Source organism: Kogia breviceps, chromosome 8 (assembly GCF_026419965.1).
Source record: "Kogia breviceps isolate mKogBre1 chromosome 8, mKogBre1 haplotype 1, whole genome shotgun sequence".
Lineage (NCBI taxonomy): Eukaryota > Metazoa > Chordata > Mammalia > Artiodactyla > Physeteridae > Kogia > Kogia breviceps.
The window spans coordinates 13,863,649-13,881,308 of record NC_081317.1 but is presented as its reverse complement, the minus strand read 5'-3'; the positions used below and the strand labels follow the sequence as shown (position 1 = coordinate 13,881,308).

Sequence of the window (17,660 nt, the reverse complement as noted above, 5' to 3'; positions counted from 1 at the left end):
CCACCGCGCTTCTGAAGCTTCAAGGGCCGTGCAGACCGGGCGGGGCTGGAGAGTGAGGGGGGCTGTTCTCTGGGAGGAAGTAACTCACCACATGGAGGTTACAGAGCAAATCTGAAGATGCAAACCTCCTGGCCATACCACAGACAAAACATTAAACTTGACCAACTGCCTCATGTCAGACCAAGACTTTTCAACAAAGAGGAGTAAGGGCCTTGATACAAGAACACCAGCACCTCAGGGCAGGTGGATCTGAAACAAGAGCAGCAGAGTCTATCCTAAGGAAATAACCACATAACTGTACAAAGACACATGCACCAGGATATTCACCGCAGCTTTGTTTATAATAGTGAAGAATTAGAAACAATGTGAACATCGCACAGGAAGAGATAACGTAAATTATGGTTCAATCCATCCCTTTGAAAACAAGTCTTTATGAACTTAAGACGGTCATTAAATAATACTAGCCACTTGTATCAACAGAGGGGGAAAGCTACACGTGTCGCTCTCTGTCACAGTAAAAGCCAGAAATAAACACTTCTACATAGGGATAAAGATAGCTACCCGGACTGGACACGCTGAACCAGATTCTGGGTCTCCCCACTCACTCAAAACATTTTGAAAGAAACAAAGGGAGAGAGAGACAGAGAGAGAGAAACTGTAGTCTCTGAAACAGACCACACCAGATAAGCACAGTCCATTACAAAACACATCTCAGCCAAGCCTCCTCTGGTCCGGGGAGCTCCCCACTATATCACCATCTAGAAGGGACCAACAAGACAGGCTCCACTGAAGACCAAACTGATAACTGCTTTGCCAACCTCCTGCCACAAGGCCTGCCGTGCAGGTGATTACACCTCCGCTGATGAGGGCGCTAGACAATGGATCACCAGTTTAAAGACCCACAAGAAGGCGTGTGGCTTTTACAGGTCAGAAGAGGACTCAGAGTGTGACAGAAAGACCTCCTGTGCCAGAGGCCTGGGGTCAGAACCCAGAGAAGTCCCTCTACCTCTGTGGGCTTGAGTCCCCGTGTGTCAGATGCAGGGCCTGGGTGAGCCGACGATGCCGGCAGACTCTCTTCCCAACACCTCCGGACCCCCCACCCCTTGGCTCAGGCATCATCCCTCCCCGCCACCACGCACTGCAGTCTTTCAACCGTCACAGCGCCACCAGCCTCGCTCCCTCCTCCGTCCACGTGGTCACCAGCCTGGCTGATCTTTTGAAGCGTGATTCCGGTCACCTCCTTCCCCAGATTAAAATCCACCACTGGCTCCCCTTCATCTTCAGGACGAAGCTAAAAAGCAGCAGCGTAGCATACAGGAGCCTGCAGAATCCGACCCCTGCCTGCTTCAATGGCCTCGCTGCTCTCAGGCCCTCCATCCCACCGCCTCCTTCCAACCAAAGGGAACTTAGATTCCCAACCTCCTCACGCACCGTTATGCCTCCCTCCACGTCGTCACACGTGAGTCCTTGTGCCTGGGGTGCGCTCCCAGTCCTCTCACCTTGGCTAACCCTAATCCCTACTTGTCCTGATGACCCCCCTCCAGGGCGGCTGCCCAAAGTCCCCCAGGCCAGGTTCGGGGCCCCTGCTCTGTGCCCCAGAGCACCCTGTACTTAACCCCTATCACTGCACTATTTTCCTATCCATCTCCCCAACTAGACCGCGAGCCTCCTGACAGGGAGACTTACAGGGTCTTAATTTACTGCCAATTCCCTAGCCCCTGGCACAGCCTGGCACAGGACATGTATTTGAAAATATTCACTGATGAGTGGATGAACTCTAAGCAAAACCAGGAGGCCCGTATTTTGCTAGACCTTTGCTAATAGAGTCTGATGTTCAGACATCTGTCATCTAAGACTAGAATAAAAGAAATCATGGGTTTCCCCTTTAAATCAGAAGTATTCTAGCCCACTCTTTAATATGCACACGGACTTTAAACTCAGCATCAGATGCCAAGAGCATTTCCTATAAGCATCCCAACACAGAGATCATGCATTTAGTAGCTCAGGCCAGATGAAAATTTTCAGTGTTTTATAAAGACCTGAAAGCGAGACACTGAGAACAGTGTGGTCATTTCAATTTCAACTGCAGAGTTTGCTCTTGAAAATGCTACAGTAAAAAATATCAATGGGCTTCCCTGGTGGCACAGTGGATGAGAGTCCTCCTGCCGATGCGGGGGACACGGGTTCGTGCCCCGGTCCGGGAAGATCCCACGTGCCACGGAGCCGCTAGGCCCGTGAGCCATGGCCGCTGAGCCTGCGCGTCCGGAGCCTGTGCTCCGCAACGGGAGAGGCCACAACAGTGAGAGGCCCGCGTACCGCAAAAACAAAAAAACAAAAAAACAAAAAAAAAAATCAATGCCATAAAAAGCCTAACAGCAGCCAAAGGACCACAGTCATGAAGAAAAAACATAAATACTAAAACATACTGGCAGAGAAGGCTCTCCCTCACCTTTTTTTTTTTTTTTTTTTTTTTTTTTTTGCGGTATGCGGGCCTCTCACTGTTGTGGCCTCTCCCATCGTGGAGCACAGGCTCCGGACGCGCAGGCTCAGCGGCCATGGCTCACGGGCCCAGCCGCTCCGCGGCACGTGGGATCTTCCCGGACCAGGGCACGAACCCGTGTCCCCTGCATCGGCAGGCGGATTCTCAACCACTGCGCCACCAGGGAAGCCCTCTCCCTCACCTTTAAGAAAATCAGTATTTGGGTCATCAAGAACACATCTGAGCCAGGGAAACGTGAATCACATGGCAGAGTAGACAAAAATAACAATAAATAGAACAGTAAGAAGGAGAAATAGGTAACACACAGAATGAACTCTGTGCTAGGCATATGTGTTTCACATATACTTACTCATGAATCCACACAACAGCCCTATGAAGTAGGAACTAGTAACATGTCCATTTTAAAGACAAAGAAAGTACAGAGAGGTTAAGTGACTGGCCCGAGGTCACCCAGCAGAAGTGGATGAGCAGGCAGTCTGGCTCCAGAGGCCCGGGTCGTCAGGCAGCACAGACTGCCTCTGAAAACAGCTTTGCCATGTCGCATGCCTCAACCTCTGTTTCTCCTACATATAATAAAGAGGGTTGGATTCAATTCAGAGATTTCTCCCAGTTCAAAAGGCAGACAACAAAATGTGAAGCCAAAATTCTAAGATTCTGTTAAATTTTTCCATCTAGAAATAAAAATCAAAACTGTGCCCTTCAAAACTTAAATAACTCTGTATCTTGCAGAACTGCTTCAATATTAAAGAAATATATATGAAGAGCTTAAGACTTCAAGTTCCCAGCTCAGAGCAAGAGCTCAATAAACAGTAGCTATTATTACTCTTATGATAAAACAGGAACAACCATTTAATGGTAGAGCACATTTTAATTATACACGATGTGGAATAATCAAATCTCATCTGTTTCAGGCCCCAGGCCCCACAGCATAGATCAGGTTGTACAGTTGAAATTGTAATAACTCAAAGCTCAGAAATTACTTGTTTCCATTAGAGATCTGACAAGTCATTTCTTAAATTGGTCACTGGTGGTTTGCAGATAATTATTAGCAGTAATGAGTATTCTAAATTAAATCCAGAGACAGTACCACTCTGTTCAGGAAAGACAACTGGAGAGAGAGAAACACGATGGTGGTATGTCCTTCCCTCGGTGTCCTCCATCTTCTCTCTGATAAATATCGCCCGTGCCTTGCATAGTACGGATTTCATTTGGTTACAAATGAAGAAGAGTCTAGATCTTCCCATGACAAATGAGAGCGTTGAGCAGGTAACTTGTTAACGAGAACTGGAACTGGGAAAATAACCTTCTTTTCCTGTTACTTGACAACAAACCCCGTCCACTAACAAATGAAACACACAATGCTGGAAGCCAGTAAGCACTGAAGCCAAATCCATCACTGAGCAATCCATTCTTAGACAACTACCACACGGCAGTGGGAACGGGCCGCTCATGTTTCATCTGACAGCAACAAAGATGCAGCCTGCAAAGTGCAAGGAGGCCACACGGCGCAGCAAAAAGAATAACAGCTTTGGAGTCATTAAAAACCTGGATTCAAACCCCAGCTCTGTCACTCAAATATGATGTGACCGTAAGCAAGTCTCCCCTAGTCTCAAGATTCTTTACCTGTAAAATGGGGATGATACAAAATACCTCAGTCACAGCAAGGATTCAATTGGGGACCATAAGTAACATCACAGGAAAGCCCTTAATACATGTTAGTGCCTCTCAGCTGTGCTACATGGTGACATCCTCTCATTTGGGACACCGGAAAAACACCAAACTCCCCAAGGCTGGAAACCACTGATCCTGTTGGAACCCGTAGCTGGCCTGTGTGCAAAGGGCCGTCTGTGTAGGAATGTGAGGGTCGCCCAGAGAGCGCACACGGGCTCTGGCATTCCTCCTAACCCTGGCCTTATCCAGTTTGGATGCTTCTTAAGAAATACAGCTCCCTCCTGGGTCTGGCTGGACAGTGGCTGCAGACGTGATTTGTGAGGGATGGTAACTTGGTATCTCCACTTACGTTTTCAAAGTCCTTCATGTTCCGGGCCCTGGTGGGAGACACCGTTTCTTCCGACGCGTGTGGGAGCACTATAAAAAGGTAAAACAGACACAGGAGAACGTCACGGTACGCAAACTGCCCAGTATCCCTATTAGCAAAGAAAAACAAAAATGACTAGCTTCCACAATACATTCTGTCTCGTGATCTGAGTCTACAGAAAGCTCTAAGCCATTATATTTCAAATATTTACGAATTACTTGAACTAGCCCCAGTGTAACAATGTAAATGTCAGAAGATGAACCCAAAGAATGCATGGGGCAAACAAAGCAGAACTGCCCAGCTACGTACTTCCTTACCGCTTGTCATAAAATTATTTTGCTGAACCGGATATCATCTTCACGTGTCAGCAATTAAAACAAACCATATCTGACTGACGTGACAGCAGGGGTTGGCAAACGTTTTCTTAAAATGCCAGACAATAAATATTTTAGGCTTTGCAGGCCATACACAAAGCCTCAAATCTGTCACAACCACTCAACACAAAAATAGCCACGGACAATTCAAAAACAAAGAAGCTGCGATCCAATAAAAGTTTATTTTCAAAAGCAGGCAGTGGGTCAGAAACCGCCAAATCCTGCTTCAGAGTGATTCAAGACTTTGCCAGCACCCAAATCTTTCCACAGCTTCTTTAATTCAACAAACATTTATTACACCCCTCCTCTGCGCCAAGCACCACGCGAGGTGCTGGGGAAGCAACGGTGAGAGAGACACTGATCCTGCACCCAAGAGGGTCCCGAGCCCGTGGGCAAGACGGAGACGTAAGCAAACCGTTCCACGCTGCACAACTGCTTTTCAGGTGTTGAGGAAATGTGTGCTGAGTGAATGAATGAATGCACTCTTCCCACAGGAATGCACTGAGGGCCTACTCTCTGCTTGGCACCCTTCTAGAAACAAAACAAACAGAGGAGCTGACAGTCTAGAAACAGGAGACAGACAATAAACAAAACAATAGGTAATTACAGAGTATGTTCAAAGGTGAGAAAAATACGGTGGGCAGGGATAGGAAATACCAATAGCAAGGGTGGGGTGAGGACCTGAAGTTTCGAACAAGGTGGTTCAGTTGAGGAAGGGCTCACTGCGGAGGTGACCTCCGGGCAAACCTGGAGAAGGCACAGGGGACAGGCCTGGGGTGGGAGATGCCCAGTGGATCTGAGGACCCGCCAAGAGGCCGACGGACGCGAGAGCAATAAAGGGGCATATGTGGGTGAGCCAGGTGCCAGCGGACGGGCCGTGTATGGCCTCACGGGCCCCTCTCAGGACGCCGAGGACTCTGAGCTCAGGAGCGGCGTTATGGGACTTGGGACCAGGGAGAGAGGGTGAGAAGGGGTCTGATTCTGGGTACTTGTGAAGTAGCCAAGGGGCACAGATGAAACGAAATGCAGTGAAACACATATGGTTCAGAGAGGAAAGCACACCCTAAGGCAGCCTAGGGAGAGTCAAGGAGGCGGTGGGCTTGAGCTGAGTCATAAGGACTCAGGCTGGCAGCAGGCAGGTGAGGGCAGAGGCCCAGAGGAGGGAGCGGGCGTGGCGCTCAGCATTCAGCAGACAAGCGGCTCAGGAGCCGGGCAGCGGGGGACTGTGCAGAGCCCCGTGCGCCAGACCGAGGGCACACGGGCTGCCCTCCTGCTTCTCAGACGGGCTGTGCTCTGTCACTTGCGTCTGTGTCCCCACCTAGGTCCCCCTCATTCTTCAAGTCTTGGCTCCAGTTCAGCCTCTTGGGAAACTCTGGCCCACCCCACCGCCTTCATCTGAGGGTAAATCTCCTTCTCATCCCCTCTCACAGCTCCTTTCACTTCCTCGCTCGTTACACTGACTGTGTGATCTATCCCGATAATTCTTTAGCTGTCTGCCTTCTAGGCTTGATCGGAACCGTGATCGGAATCCCAGCACTGAGCCCAGAGCCTGGCATGAAGCGGATGTGTCATATGGGCTGAATTAAGGAGGAGGCCTATCAATTTTCTGCTCCTAACTGCCTGGGCAGGAAAAAGAGAGACCAGAACTGCTGGATTGTATGTTTAAAGTAAAAGTTAATAGGTTCGAAAGGAAAACCTGAGGGTGGCCTGTAAGTTAAAACTCTCCAGAAATAAACCTTGTGAAACTTACATCATTGTCTGCTCCAAAACTTTCTTCCTTTTGCACATAATCTCATCATTTTGGAGGGGGGGGGGAAACAAGTCAAAATATCTCTAAGATATTTCAACGCGGCAAATTATTAGCACTTCCCACAGATACTTATGATAGCATCCACTTTTTTCCGAAACAAAAATTATGAAGAACGCTTAGCAAAACCCAAACTTACAAAACAGAAAGCCTCCTCATCATCCAGCTTCAACACAGCAGACTGCTTATTTCCTCAGCGCTGTCTCCTGTGGTCTAACCAACTATTTGTCTCCAAAGGGCAGGCCCGTGTAGGAATGCTGGGCCTCAGCGGGCAACTGGAATCCAGCAGCCTGCCAGGAAGGCCTTCGCACACGGAAGTTTGGACAGCAGCCCTCAGGGGCCTCCAGCCACTCGGCAGCAGGGACCGACAGATCCTCCGAATCTGACCGAGTCACCAGTTCAACATCCAGCCTCCACTGGTTATTCAGTTCAGCAAACACTGGCTGAACCCCTGTAAGCGTGGTAGCAAGAAATGAAACTCATGAAATATGGCCCAAAGGACATCAATTCCTCTAGTCCAGTGTTTATGAAAGGACTAAGTAGCAGGTCAATATGTATACAAAATACTGTGTACCTCCTGGGAGCACCAAGCCATGCCAGGCTAGCTCTGGGCCCTGGAACCATCAAAGCTCAGGCCCAGGCTCAAGGCCTGAAGGCCCTCGTGGCCTAGCATCTACTTCCCTTGTTCTTACTTTGTGTACTTACCACCATTTCCCAAAGCAGCAATGGGGCTGATGCCATCCAGGTCATCTGGTAAATTGGGAACAAGGCCACTAGGAGAGAACACATGTGATAAAAGAAGAGTCAGTGTTTGAACGGCAGAGACTATCATGACGGACTGTCCGTCATCAGGTCACAGCCAGCCAGCTACCTGCGAGGCACGCAGTGCAGAGGTTAAGAACTCAGGCTTTGGGGTGGAGGTCTGGCTCTAACGCTTAACAGCTGAGTAAGGTCAGTCATTCATTCACACATCAAGGGTTCCGTGGGCCACAGATGAGTCTTACTTTGCTAATTCGTTACATGGGGATACCACCCTCGACCTGTAAAGATTAAATGAGTTAATGTATCAATGTGTAAACACTCAGCACACAGTGAGTGCTCGCTAAATGGCATCTAGCGTTTTCTCATTACTATTATTATCATTATTAATATGCCTATCACAACCAAAAATTAAGCTTCCAAGAATCAGGCACCAGTTCGGATGCTTTAAGAATATCAAACAGGGCTTCCCTGGTGGCGCAGTGGTTGAGAGTCCGCCTGCTGATGCAGGGGACATGGGTTCGTGCCCCGGTCCGGGAGGATCCCACATGCCGCGGAGCAGCTGGGCCCGTGAGCCATGGCCGCTGAGCCTGCGCGTCCGGAGACTGTGCTCCGCAACGGGAGAGGCCGCAGCAGCGAGAGGCCCGCGTACGGCAAAAAAAAAAAAAAAAAAGAATATCAAACAAAAATGCAAAATTCACTGACTCAAGAAGTTTTGCTGGTTGAATTATAAAAATAGGTTCAGTGAGGATCTGGAGACACTGACAGAAAACTAAACCATAATAGGAGGTGTGGTTCAACACAAAACACACCTCCCTGGATTCTGTTCTAAGCTCTGCCACATACCTCTCCCAGCCTCGCTTCCTTCACCTGTAAAAGGAGAACAGCAGCTACTTGATAGAGCAACTGGCAATGAAATAAGACAAGTGTCCAGCAAGTACCTGGCATGTTGTGAGTATTCCAGAAACGGGAGCAAAACACCCGTCACCTCGAAACAGACAATGCTCTATACAAAAGATTTACCATCATGAGATTGCCCAATTCCCTGGGGGTCTATGCATTTCTCAAAGGAAGGTGCTAAAGCCCAGGTAATTTCAGCAGCCTACTCAGAGTCGCATGGCAGTTAAGTAGAGAACCAAGTCCAGAATCCGAGCCTTTTATGTCTAACTTCCAATAATGCTTCCCTGTCCCAAGCTGTACACTAGGAGTTGACGGAGGTGCAGCTTGACTTCTTGGCAATTTGCTCTCTCCACGCCTCTAAATTCAGATCCATTCTGTTCCTAGGACAGTTTTGCCTGACAACCAAACTTTGGAGTTGGAATGAACCTTCAAGATCAGAACCAAGCCAAAAACTAGATGTTTCAACATCAAGAAAATGATTACATTAAAAGTGTCTGCTATGAGGATAACTGGAAAAAAAAAAAAAAAACCTAAGCAGAATATGCCTTCAATTATTGAAAAAAAAAATATATATATATGTACACTAAAGACACCTCAAATCCTTCTTGGAAACTAGGCGGGCTTCTTTAAATATATATAACAAGACAACTGAAATATTAAAAATCATAATTTGCAGGGAAATGAGAGATATTTTCCTCCTTTTTAATTTTCTACAATTCTCAATTTCCTCCAATAAGTATCACTAGAAGGACAAACTCCATTTTCTAAACTGAACTGTAAAAATTAAAATCAAGTTCGATCAGCACCCTTTGCAGATGGTGGCCCAGTGGCCCAAGAGCACACACCAGGTTATAGGTCAAGCTTAGCCTACCGTCTGGTCTCTACATTCCCAAGTTTGGGGTTCTCTCCACCACAGCCGTTAATTTACTACTATTGGAGGAAATGGCCCATCAGTTACTCAAGCCAAGATCAATCACCGTTGAAAACCACGTGGCAGGCAAAGCCAAAGAATCTGGTCTTAGGCAAATTTCCAACGGGCAAACAGCGAAGTTTGAAAAATGACACTTGACACCGCAACTCAGAAGAAACCACTATTTAATGCAGCAATTCCGGCCTGCTTCCTGCCAAATCTCCGTTTGGGCTTTACCTGCCCGCTTTTTAAACGCCAGGAACCTCTGTCAGGCGCAGTCTCAGTCAGTTCCAGCCACACCTCCACCTTTAAGAATTCACCTTTGGGCTTCCCTGGTGGCGCAGTGGTTGAGAATCCGCCTGCCGATGCAGGGGTCACGGGTTCGTGCCCCGGTCCGGGAAGATCCCACGTGCCGCGGAGCGGCTGGGCCCATGAGCCATGGCCGCTGAGCCTGCGCGTCCGGAGCCTGTGCTCCGCAACGGGAGGGGCCACAACAGTGAGAGGCCCGCGTACCGCAAAAAAAAAAAAAAAAAAAAGAATTCACCTTTTTGTATCCCATTCTGATCATTCACTCGAGGCCTGAGAACTAAAGTTGGGGCTTCACGGGGCCCCACCTGAAGTCGAAACTAGGCAAGCAAAGGAAAAGGGTTTAGACATGATTTCGTCATGGTATGCATGGGGGAGACTAAGGCCCAGAAAGGGAAGGAACAGATCTGCTCAAAATCCCAAGCGGTTGGTAGTAAAGCTGAGACCAAAATCCAGGTGTCTCGGTGTCCCTGCCACTCGCTAACCAGCCTCCGGGCTGCCCAAAGCTCCTACTCAATGGGGCACAGTCAGGGCCCGTTTCCTCACGTGCAGAACACAGCATAACCGTAACCCTGCAGGGGCACCGCGCTGAGCAGACCCCACGCTCAGGGACAGGCAGCCTCCCGCCGACTCCTGTGGTGGGTGGTAGTTTTTAGATGTTGCCATTTTTTTTTTAATGAGGAAAAGGGAGGCCCAGGAAAGTTAATAAGCTGAAAGCCCAAGCTGGCCTGATTTCAAAGCTCATGCTCTTAGCCTCTACACCACCCTGGCCCCCGCCAGCGCCTTCCTCAAGGGACTGTGGTGCGGTCCCCACGAATGGAGGCAGGGCCTTCCAGAGCCTGCACAGCGCACGGCCACGTGGCCGCTTCCTGCCCACTATGTGTCGCGTAAATGAACGATCGCTCACCGGCGCTTCACCAATCACTTCATCCTCCTAGCTCGCTCCACCGCCACCCAAAAGGGGTGATCCCCTGAGCCTGTACATGGCAGCCAACGACTGTCCATCCACGCGAGGCCCAACGAGGATGGAACGTTTCACGGACAAGGCGTTATGACAGACATGGACGGACTGGACATCACATTCAGAAAACAACTACACCAGGTAGTCTTGTCCGTCTTTCAACAACTTGTTTTTCATTCTATGTCATGTATTCTTAATGAGAGAAAAATATATATAAATACAAAATAGACAGACAAGCTTCAAGTTCTCCTTGACCACTCACTCCCATCTTGGTCTCCTCCTAAGAGGTAACCATTCTTGTTAGCAAGACATTCCAAACCTTTCCCTATGTATGTAATTGTATATGCAGCATCTTTTCTTCACTAATGTGTCCTAAAGATGTTTTCATGACAGTACAAACAGATCTACCTCAGTGTTTTTAACTCCTACAAAGCATTGTACAGCAGTGTTTGCAAGTTTTATAGACCCCAACCCATAGAAGGAATATATTACCCTTCATTCTTGAAATTCTTTCTATTCTGTTCTACTCAATTTTTTTTTTAAATTCTGGTTGCAACCTACTACATTCAATTTCATGAGTTGCCAATGGGTCACAGTCTGAAAGACACTCGTGAAAGGATGTGTATTTACCAGGTGTCCTGGTAATTCAATGTTTCTAAATTGTTCCTTTTACAAACGATGCTGGATCTCCTTATACAGGTCTCATTGTGCACATGTGTGAGGATTTCTCTAGTCAGATAGATAGCAAGAAGTGGAATTGCTGGGTCTAAACACATTCACATTTTTTTAATGGGCAAAGGATGTGAAAATATACAAAAGGTTAATAAGCACATGAAAAAATGTTCAACATCATTAGTCGTTAGGGAAATGCAAATCAATACCACAATGAGACACGCTGTCACATCCCCAAGGACGGCTATAAGCAAAGACAAACAATAAAAGTGTTGACACGGCAATGTGTGTGCTCACTTCATATGCTGCTGGTGAGCGTGTAAGATGGTGCAGCCACTTTGGAAGAGAGCTGGGCAGTTCCTCAGAATGTTAGTTAAACATACAGAGTTACCATACGACCCAGCAACCCTACTTACTCCCAGAGAAACAAAAATTTATGTCCACACAGAAACTTGTACGCAAGTGTTTACAGCAACATTATTCATAACAGCCAAAAAAGCAGAAACAACCCAAATGTCATCAACCAGTGAATGAATAAACAAAATATGGCATCAATACATGTATATAATGGAATACTAGTCAGGCACAGAAAGGAATGAAGTACTAAAACATGCTACAACATGGATGAACCTCACTAAAGACCACATAGAGTAAAATCCCATTTATATGAAATGTCCAGAATAGGCAAATTTATACACAATAAGTAGACAGAGGTTGCCTAGGGCTGGGCGGAGGGGAAGGAGGAGAAACGTGGAATGTTATAGACTAAATGTTTGTGGCCCCCCCAAAATTCATATGATGAAACTCTACCCACCCACCCACCAAGTGATGGTATTAGGAGGTGGGCCTTTGGGAGGTAGGTAAGTCTAGATGAGATAATGAGGGTGGAACCCTTGGGAAAGGGATTAGTGCCCTTAAGGGTTCCCAGAGCTCTTGCTTCCTCTCTCTGCTCTCCAGCATGTGAGGATACAATGAGAAGTATCAATAGGTAGTCTGCAACCGGGAAGAGGGTCCTCACTAGAACCTGACCATGCTGGCAGCCTGATCTGGGACTTCCAGTCTCTAGAACGGTGAGAAATAAGCTTCTGTTGTCTATAAGTCACCCAGTCTATAGTTTTTTTGTTACAGCAGCCCAAGCTAAGACAGGGAGCGAATGTTAGTGGGCACAGGGTTTCTTTTTTGGATGATGAAAATGTTCTAAAATTAAGATTATGGTGATGACTGCACAACTCTGTAAATATACTAAAAATAAAAACATTGAATATATATTTCAAATGGGTGAACTTTAAGGCATATAAATCAGATTTATATCTGTTAAAAAAGCTGTTAAAAAAGAAAAACACAAGGCACATTTTTAACGCCAAACTGTGTTCCACGAAGACTGTACCAGTTGACACTCTGTTGTGCACTTTTTCACACAGTGATTACAAAGCAGCATTTTACTACTAAATATGGAGACTATATTCACGGTATTTATCTTTTCAAACGGAGACTGAACACAATTGATTCATTCAACAAATATTTGTTGAGCCTCTACCATGTGCCAGACACAGTTGTAGGGCAGATACAGTGGGGAAGAAGCCAGACGTGCTCCCTGCCCTCACTGAACTAACACTGGCAACGGAGGGCACCTCCTCAAACCTCACAGCCTAGGGGTACCTCTGGTCCAAGGTCGGCCTTGGATTAAGCTTTCGAGCCTTCACCAGAAATTTCATTCCACCATCCTCTCAACCTCCTTCTACAAAATCCATAAAGGCACTCTTTGCCTGAGAAAGTACAGACTGTGTACAAAGCTAAAAGAAACATGTCTTTTTGGTCTGCCCCTAACTGGGCAGCGAGCACTTAATGGCCAGGTACTTGAGGAACCCGTAGGTGTACAAGCCTGGGCCAGGCCTTAGGAAGCTCACAGGGAGAGGCAGAATCCTGCGCCTGGAAACAAACAGGTGAACCCAGGGCTGTGGGCACAGAGGACTTGGTCCAGGAAACAGTACAACATGGTAACAGCAAAACAAAAACAGCCAACACTTAATGTACTCCCCCGTCGGTGCTATAGGTACTTCAGACATACAATCTTGCCTCATCCACAAAGTCACCCAACAGAACAGGTATTATCACTGAAGAGAAACTGAGGATGAGGAGGGTTACGCGAATTACTCAAGCAGCACAGCTGATGACTGGCTGAGGCAGGACGCAGACGCAGACATCCTGCGTACAAAGGGCAGGTTCTGTCGACACCATCAGGCAGGACCTAATGAAGGGCCTCAGCTCAGGCGAGGCTCCAAGGGCCAGAGCTCTTGGGGCACCCACAGGTGATCAGGTTTGGAGAGCGTAACACACACTGACCTAATTCAACAGAAGTCCAAGGACAAACTGGGCTCTGGTCTAGTCTCTAAAACCAGGGCTTGGACGTCAGCAAGCAGAAGAGTACTCATGTTAGCATAACAAGAGATTTTACTGCAGGGATTTTTCTCATCCAGTGTGACCACCTGACAGAGAAGCTGACTCTCTCAGGACATTTCCGCCACTCTTTGAGGGTCAGTTCAAGCACCAGCAGCTCCAAAAAATCCTCCCAGAATCCTCTCAGAATTGGTTCAGAGAACTGGCTGGAAGGCAAGACATGGTACTGATAGCCAGGCTTTGGAGTCTCTAGGCCTGGATTTAAATCCTGGCTCGATCATGTACTTTTTGTGGGATCCCAGACCGTTCATTTCACCTCTCTGAACCTCAGTGTCCTCACCTGTAAAAGGGGGATAAAACTGTCACCCCACCAGATCATTGTTTATTCAGTGATTTAACAAATGGTTACTGAGCCCCTACTATGAGCCAGATACCAGATTAGGAAGTCCGGTTACAAAGATGATCAACATGCAGCCCCTGCTCTCACGTAGGTCAGAGTCTAATCGGGGAGACAGACAAGTTAACAGTCACACCTGCAGTGGCCAGTACAGGAGCCACCAGCCACCTGCACCTACGGAGCACCTGAAATGTGGCTCATTCAAGTTGAAAAGGGCTGTAAGTGTAAAACACATGCTGGACTTCAAAGACTTAGTAAGCTCAAAAGGAAGGTAAAATATCTCCTTAATAATTTTTTTCACAAGTTAGAATGATAATATACGGAAACATTGGGTTAAATAAAACATTAACATTAATTTCACCAGTCTCTTTTTACTTTTTTAATGCGGTTATTAGAAAGTTTTAAATTACACACATGGCTCAAATTATATGCTGACTGGACCACACTAGTTAATAAAATTCAGTGAAGTCATGGGACTTCCCTGGCAGCCCAGTGGTTAAGACCCTGAGCTTCCACTGCAAGAGGTGTGGGTTCGATCCCTGGTCGGGGAACTAAGATCCTGCATGCCGTGCAGTGTGGCCATAAAAAACAAAAAAATTCAGTGAAGTCAATGAGGGCTGTGAACAGGTCAGTGATGGGGGGACTAGAGGAGAACAGAGGACCCAGGTGGGGACAAGGGGATATCAGTGAAGACTTCCTGGGAGTACCATCTAAACTGAGACCTGAAAAATAATAAGGCAAAGAGGGGGAGGGGGAAGAGCGGGCAATCCAGGCCGCAGGGACAGCGAGTACACAGGCCCAGCTGTAAGAAAGAACAAGGCAGATCATTCATAACAGTTTGGCAGCCAGCAAGAGTGACGGGCTTGGGGAGGAGACAGGGAAGGAAGAGGGAGGACAGGAGGTTAGTGAGGTAGATGCGCCAGGGTATAAAGAGCTCAGAAGCCATATTAAAGAACTTCAACCTGGTGGCAGAGAGGAGCCAGGGAGGGTATGAAGCAGGTGAGTAAGAGATTAGTGACCAGGAATGTATGCAGCACCAGGATCACCAGCAAAGGCAGGGAGAGGAGGAAAAGGAGAATATCTGATGCTCTGTTGAGCTGCTACTCTGGGTCAGACATTAGGCTAAACCCTTTTAGACTCACCCATGTTACAGATTAGGAAAACTGAGGCTCACAGAGGGTGACTTGCCCAAAGTCACAGGATTGTTAAGTGGAAGAATTGGGATTGAAACCCAGTTAGGTCTAGGTCCCAAAATCCAAGTGCTTGGCCAACTGGTGCTCAGATGTGAAAAGCTGTCTGAGAGAATAATGGACTTTACCTTAACGGCAATGAAAAGCATTAAACATGTAAAGCAGCAGACTGTGACAATCAGATTTATATTTTAAACAGAGCTTTGAAGCTGTAGTATAAAAGGCTATCAGCGGTGTGAAGGAAACCAGGACAATCCAGATGAGCGGTCACACTGCAATATACTGGGGCAGTGGCAGAAAGATGAAGAGAAAGGGACATGATGAACTAACTACCTCAGGATCCAACTGGCAGGAGCTGCAAAGGGCCTTGCTCTGTGCCTGATAACTAGTAGGTCCTCAATAAACAGAGTAACCGTTTGTCCAAGGTTTGCCCAAGACAGAACCTGTTTAGGCCGGCTGCTCGGGCATAAATTAATTGTGTCCACGTTACCCTGAAAACCGTCCAGATGTGCACAACAAATAACATGTCACCGTTCCAGTTAGGATCTGTAGACGAAAAGCAGCAGCCTGTCCCTAACAGAGCTGGATACACACTGCAGATTCTCAGTTAGGGATCACCTCTGAGACCTTCTACCCTCTCCCCAACCAGGAGCCCAGGACAACCAAAGGGCCCCAACCCTGCAGCAGTGCAGGGCTTTGTCTGGCCTTCCTACCAAAAGGGACCCCTGCCGCACCAGCAATGTGGACTCCAACTGCCTCTTGGGACAGGTGCACTGGGAGGCCACGCTCAGACATTATCCCCCAATTTGTATTCCTCTTGATGATGATGATAACGACACCACCGAATCTCTTGTTTCTCTTTTTATCTTTTGGCCTCGGCCCGTGGCATGTGGAATCTTAGTTCTCCCACCAAGGATCGAACCCGCACCCCCTGCATTGGTGTCATCGAGTCTTAACCACTGGGCCGCCAGGGAAGTCCCCCGAATCATTTTTTAAGCACTGATTATATGCCAGGCACCACTCCTGCCAAGTAAATTGCTGGGTGGGCATCTTCTCTTTTGATCCTCACCCCAACTCTGTTGGGTGGATATTACTACCAGCCTCCTTCTACAGATGGGAAAGCAGATTAAACCATTTTATCAAGGTCATACAGCTAGGGAGTTTAAACGGCTGGGTTTGAATCCAGTTCTGTTCAACTCCAGCCAAGGTTCCTAACCACTGCACTCCACGGCCCGAGTCTTGTTGGCGACTGTGTGACCCCATAAGCAAAGTCTGGACTGACCAACTGCACTCCCCATAATGAAAGCAAATCCCCAAGCCTGCATGAACCATCAAGTACCCTCGAGGTCCCCACCCCTCAACCAGCCCCCACTAATTGCACACTCCAAGAGGTCCCCATCTCCCACCCTTTCAGAAAACCCTTTACCTGTCCCTCACCTCCTCTTCAAAGTATGTCCCGAAATGCGAGAGGCGGGCGTGGGGCAGTTCGGGACCGCCCAACCACCTACACTCAGTATCAGTGGGCGGGTCCCCAAAGAGATTCCCCCCCCCCAGAAACGCATCCCACATACTGCCCACGTCCAGAACCCTCAAACACCCAAACAGCAAACCCCAAGTCTCGGACGGAGCAAACCCCCAGTCTCGGATGGAGCAAACCCCCATCAGCGGGAACCCCGGCCTGGTTACCGCGAACCCCCAAAGGCCAGGCCGCACCTGCAACCGCTGCGTATCCCGGGGAGGGTGACGTCCTCTTCCAACACCGAGTCCATCATGGACACAGATGAGGTGGTGGCGTTGGTGTCTGGCGGCGTCACCACTGGTTTCCCTGCCCCCCACCCCCACCCCCGGTCGCGACCAGCCCGGCTCCTCAGGTCCCCGCCCCCTCCAACCCAGGTCTCGTTCGGACTCCGGCGGCGCCGCTGGAATTCAAACCGCAGCCGCTGCCATCTTTCCCGGCGCTTCTTCCTACGGAAACGAGGCGGGGTCACAGAGGCGCGCGCTGTGAAGCCGAGGCCGGGCCGGGCAGCGCCTGCGGGCGCCATCTTAAGTAATGGCAGTGGGGGGGCGGTCTGCACTTGCGCCAGCAAGACTTAAGGAAAGAGAGGCAGGATGCCATTTTTAGTGAGGGCACTCGGGCCGAGGCCACGGCATGCGCCATCTTTGTTGAGGGCTGAATCGGCCTTGGGCCGTTAATTTAAGCGGGAGACGGGAATCCAGCACCTCTTGGGACCCGCAGAGTTCCTAACCAGGTGTGTACTTTTCTAGAATAATGACTCCGAACCTTAGGGTCTGGGCATCCCAAAGGCTTCCGCCTTGAGTTGAAACTCAGATAATCCGGTGCTGCCTCGCTTTAGAAAAATCCTACCTACAGAATCCTGACTCAAGCAGTAATTTGCACACTTAGTTCGAAACGAAGAAGCCCATCCCTATGAGCCTAGTGGTCAGGGAC

At 48.3% G+C, this 17,660-nt stretch overlaps 1 protein-coding gene across 4 annotated transcripts in view; it reads right to left on the bottom strand.

Moving 5' to 3' along the window:
* The window catches only part of CDK5RAP2 (CDK5 regulatory subunit associated protein 2), a 186,388-nt gene extending 169,209 nt beyond the window's left edge, over nt 1–17,179 (bottom strand). For 2 of the 4 annotated variants that reach the window (XM_067040869.1, XM_067040871.1), the window contains exons 1-3: nt 16,925–17,177; nt 7,425–7,492; nt 4,521–4,588 (exon numbers count right to left, since the gene is read on the bottom strand). In XM_067040869.1, coding sequence (XP_066896970.1) covers nt 4,521–4,588; nt 7,425–7,492; nt 16,925–16,983 — 195 coding nt within the window. In that variant the 5' untranslated portion in view covers nt 16,984–17,177. Of the gene's footprint in view, nt 1–4,520; nt 4,589–7,424; nt 7,493–16,924 lie in introns of all 4 variants that reach the window. The other 2 variants (XM_067040872.1, XM_067040870.1) reach the window with 2 other exon arrangements.
* Nucleotides 17,180–17,660: the final 481 nt, after the last annotated feature.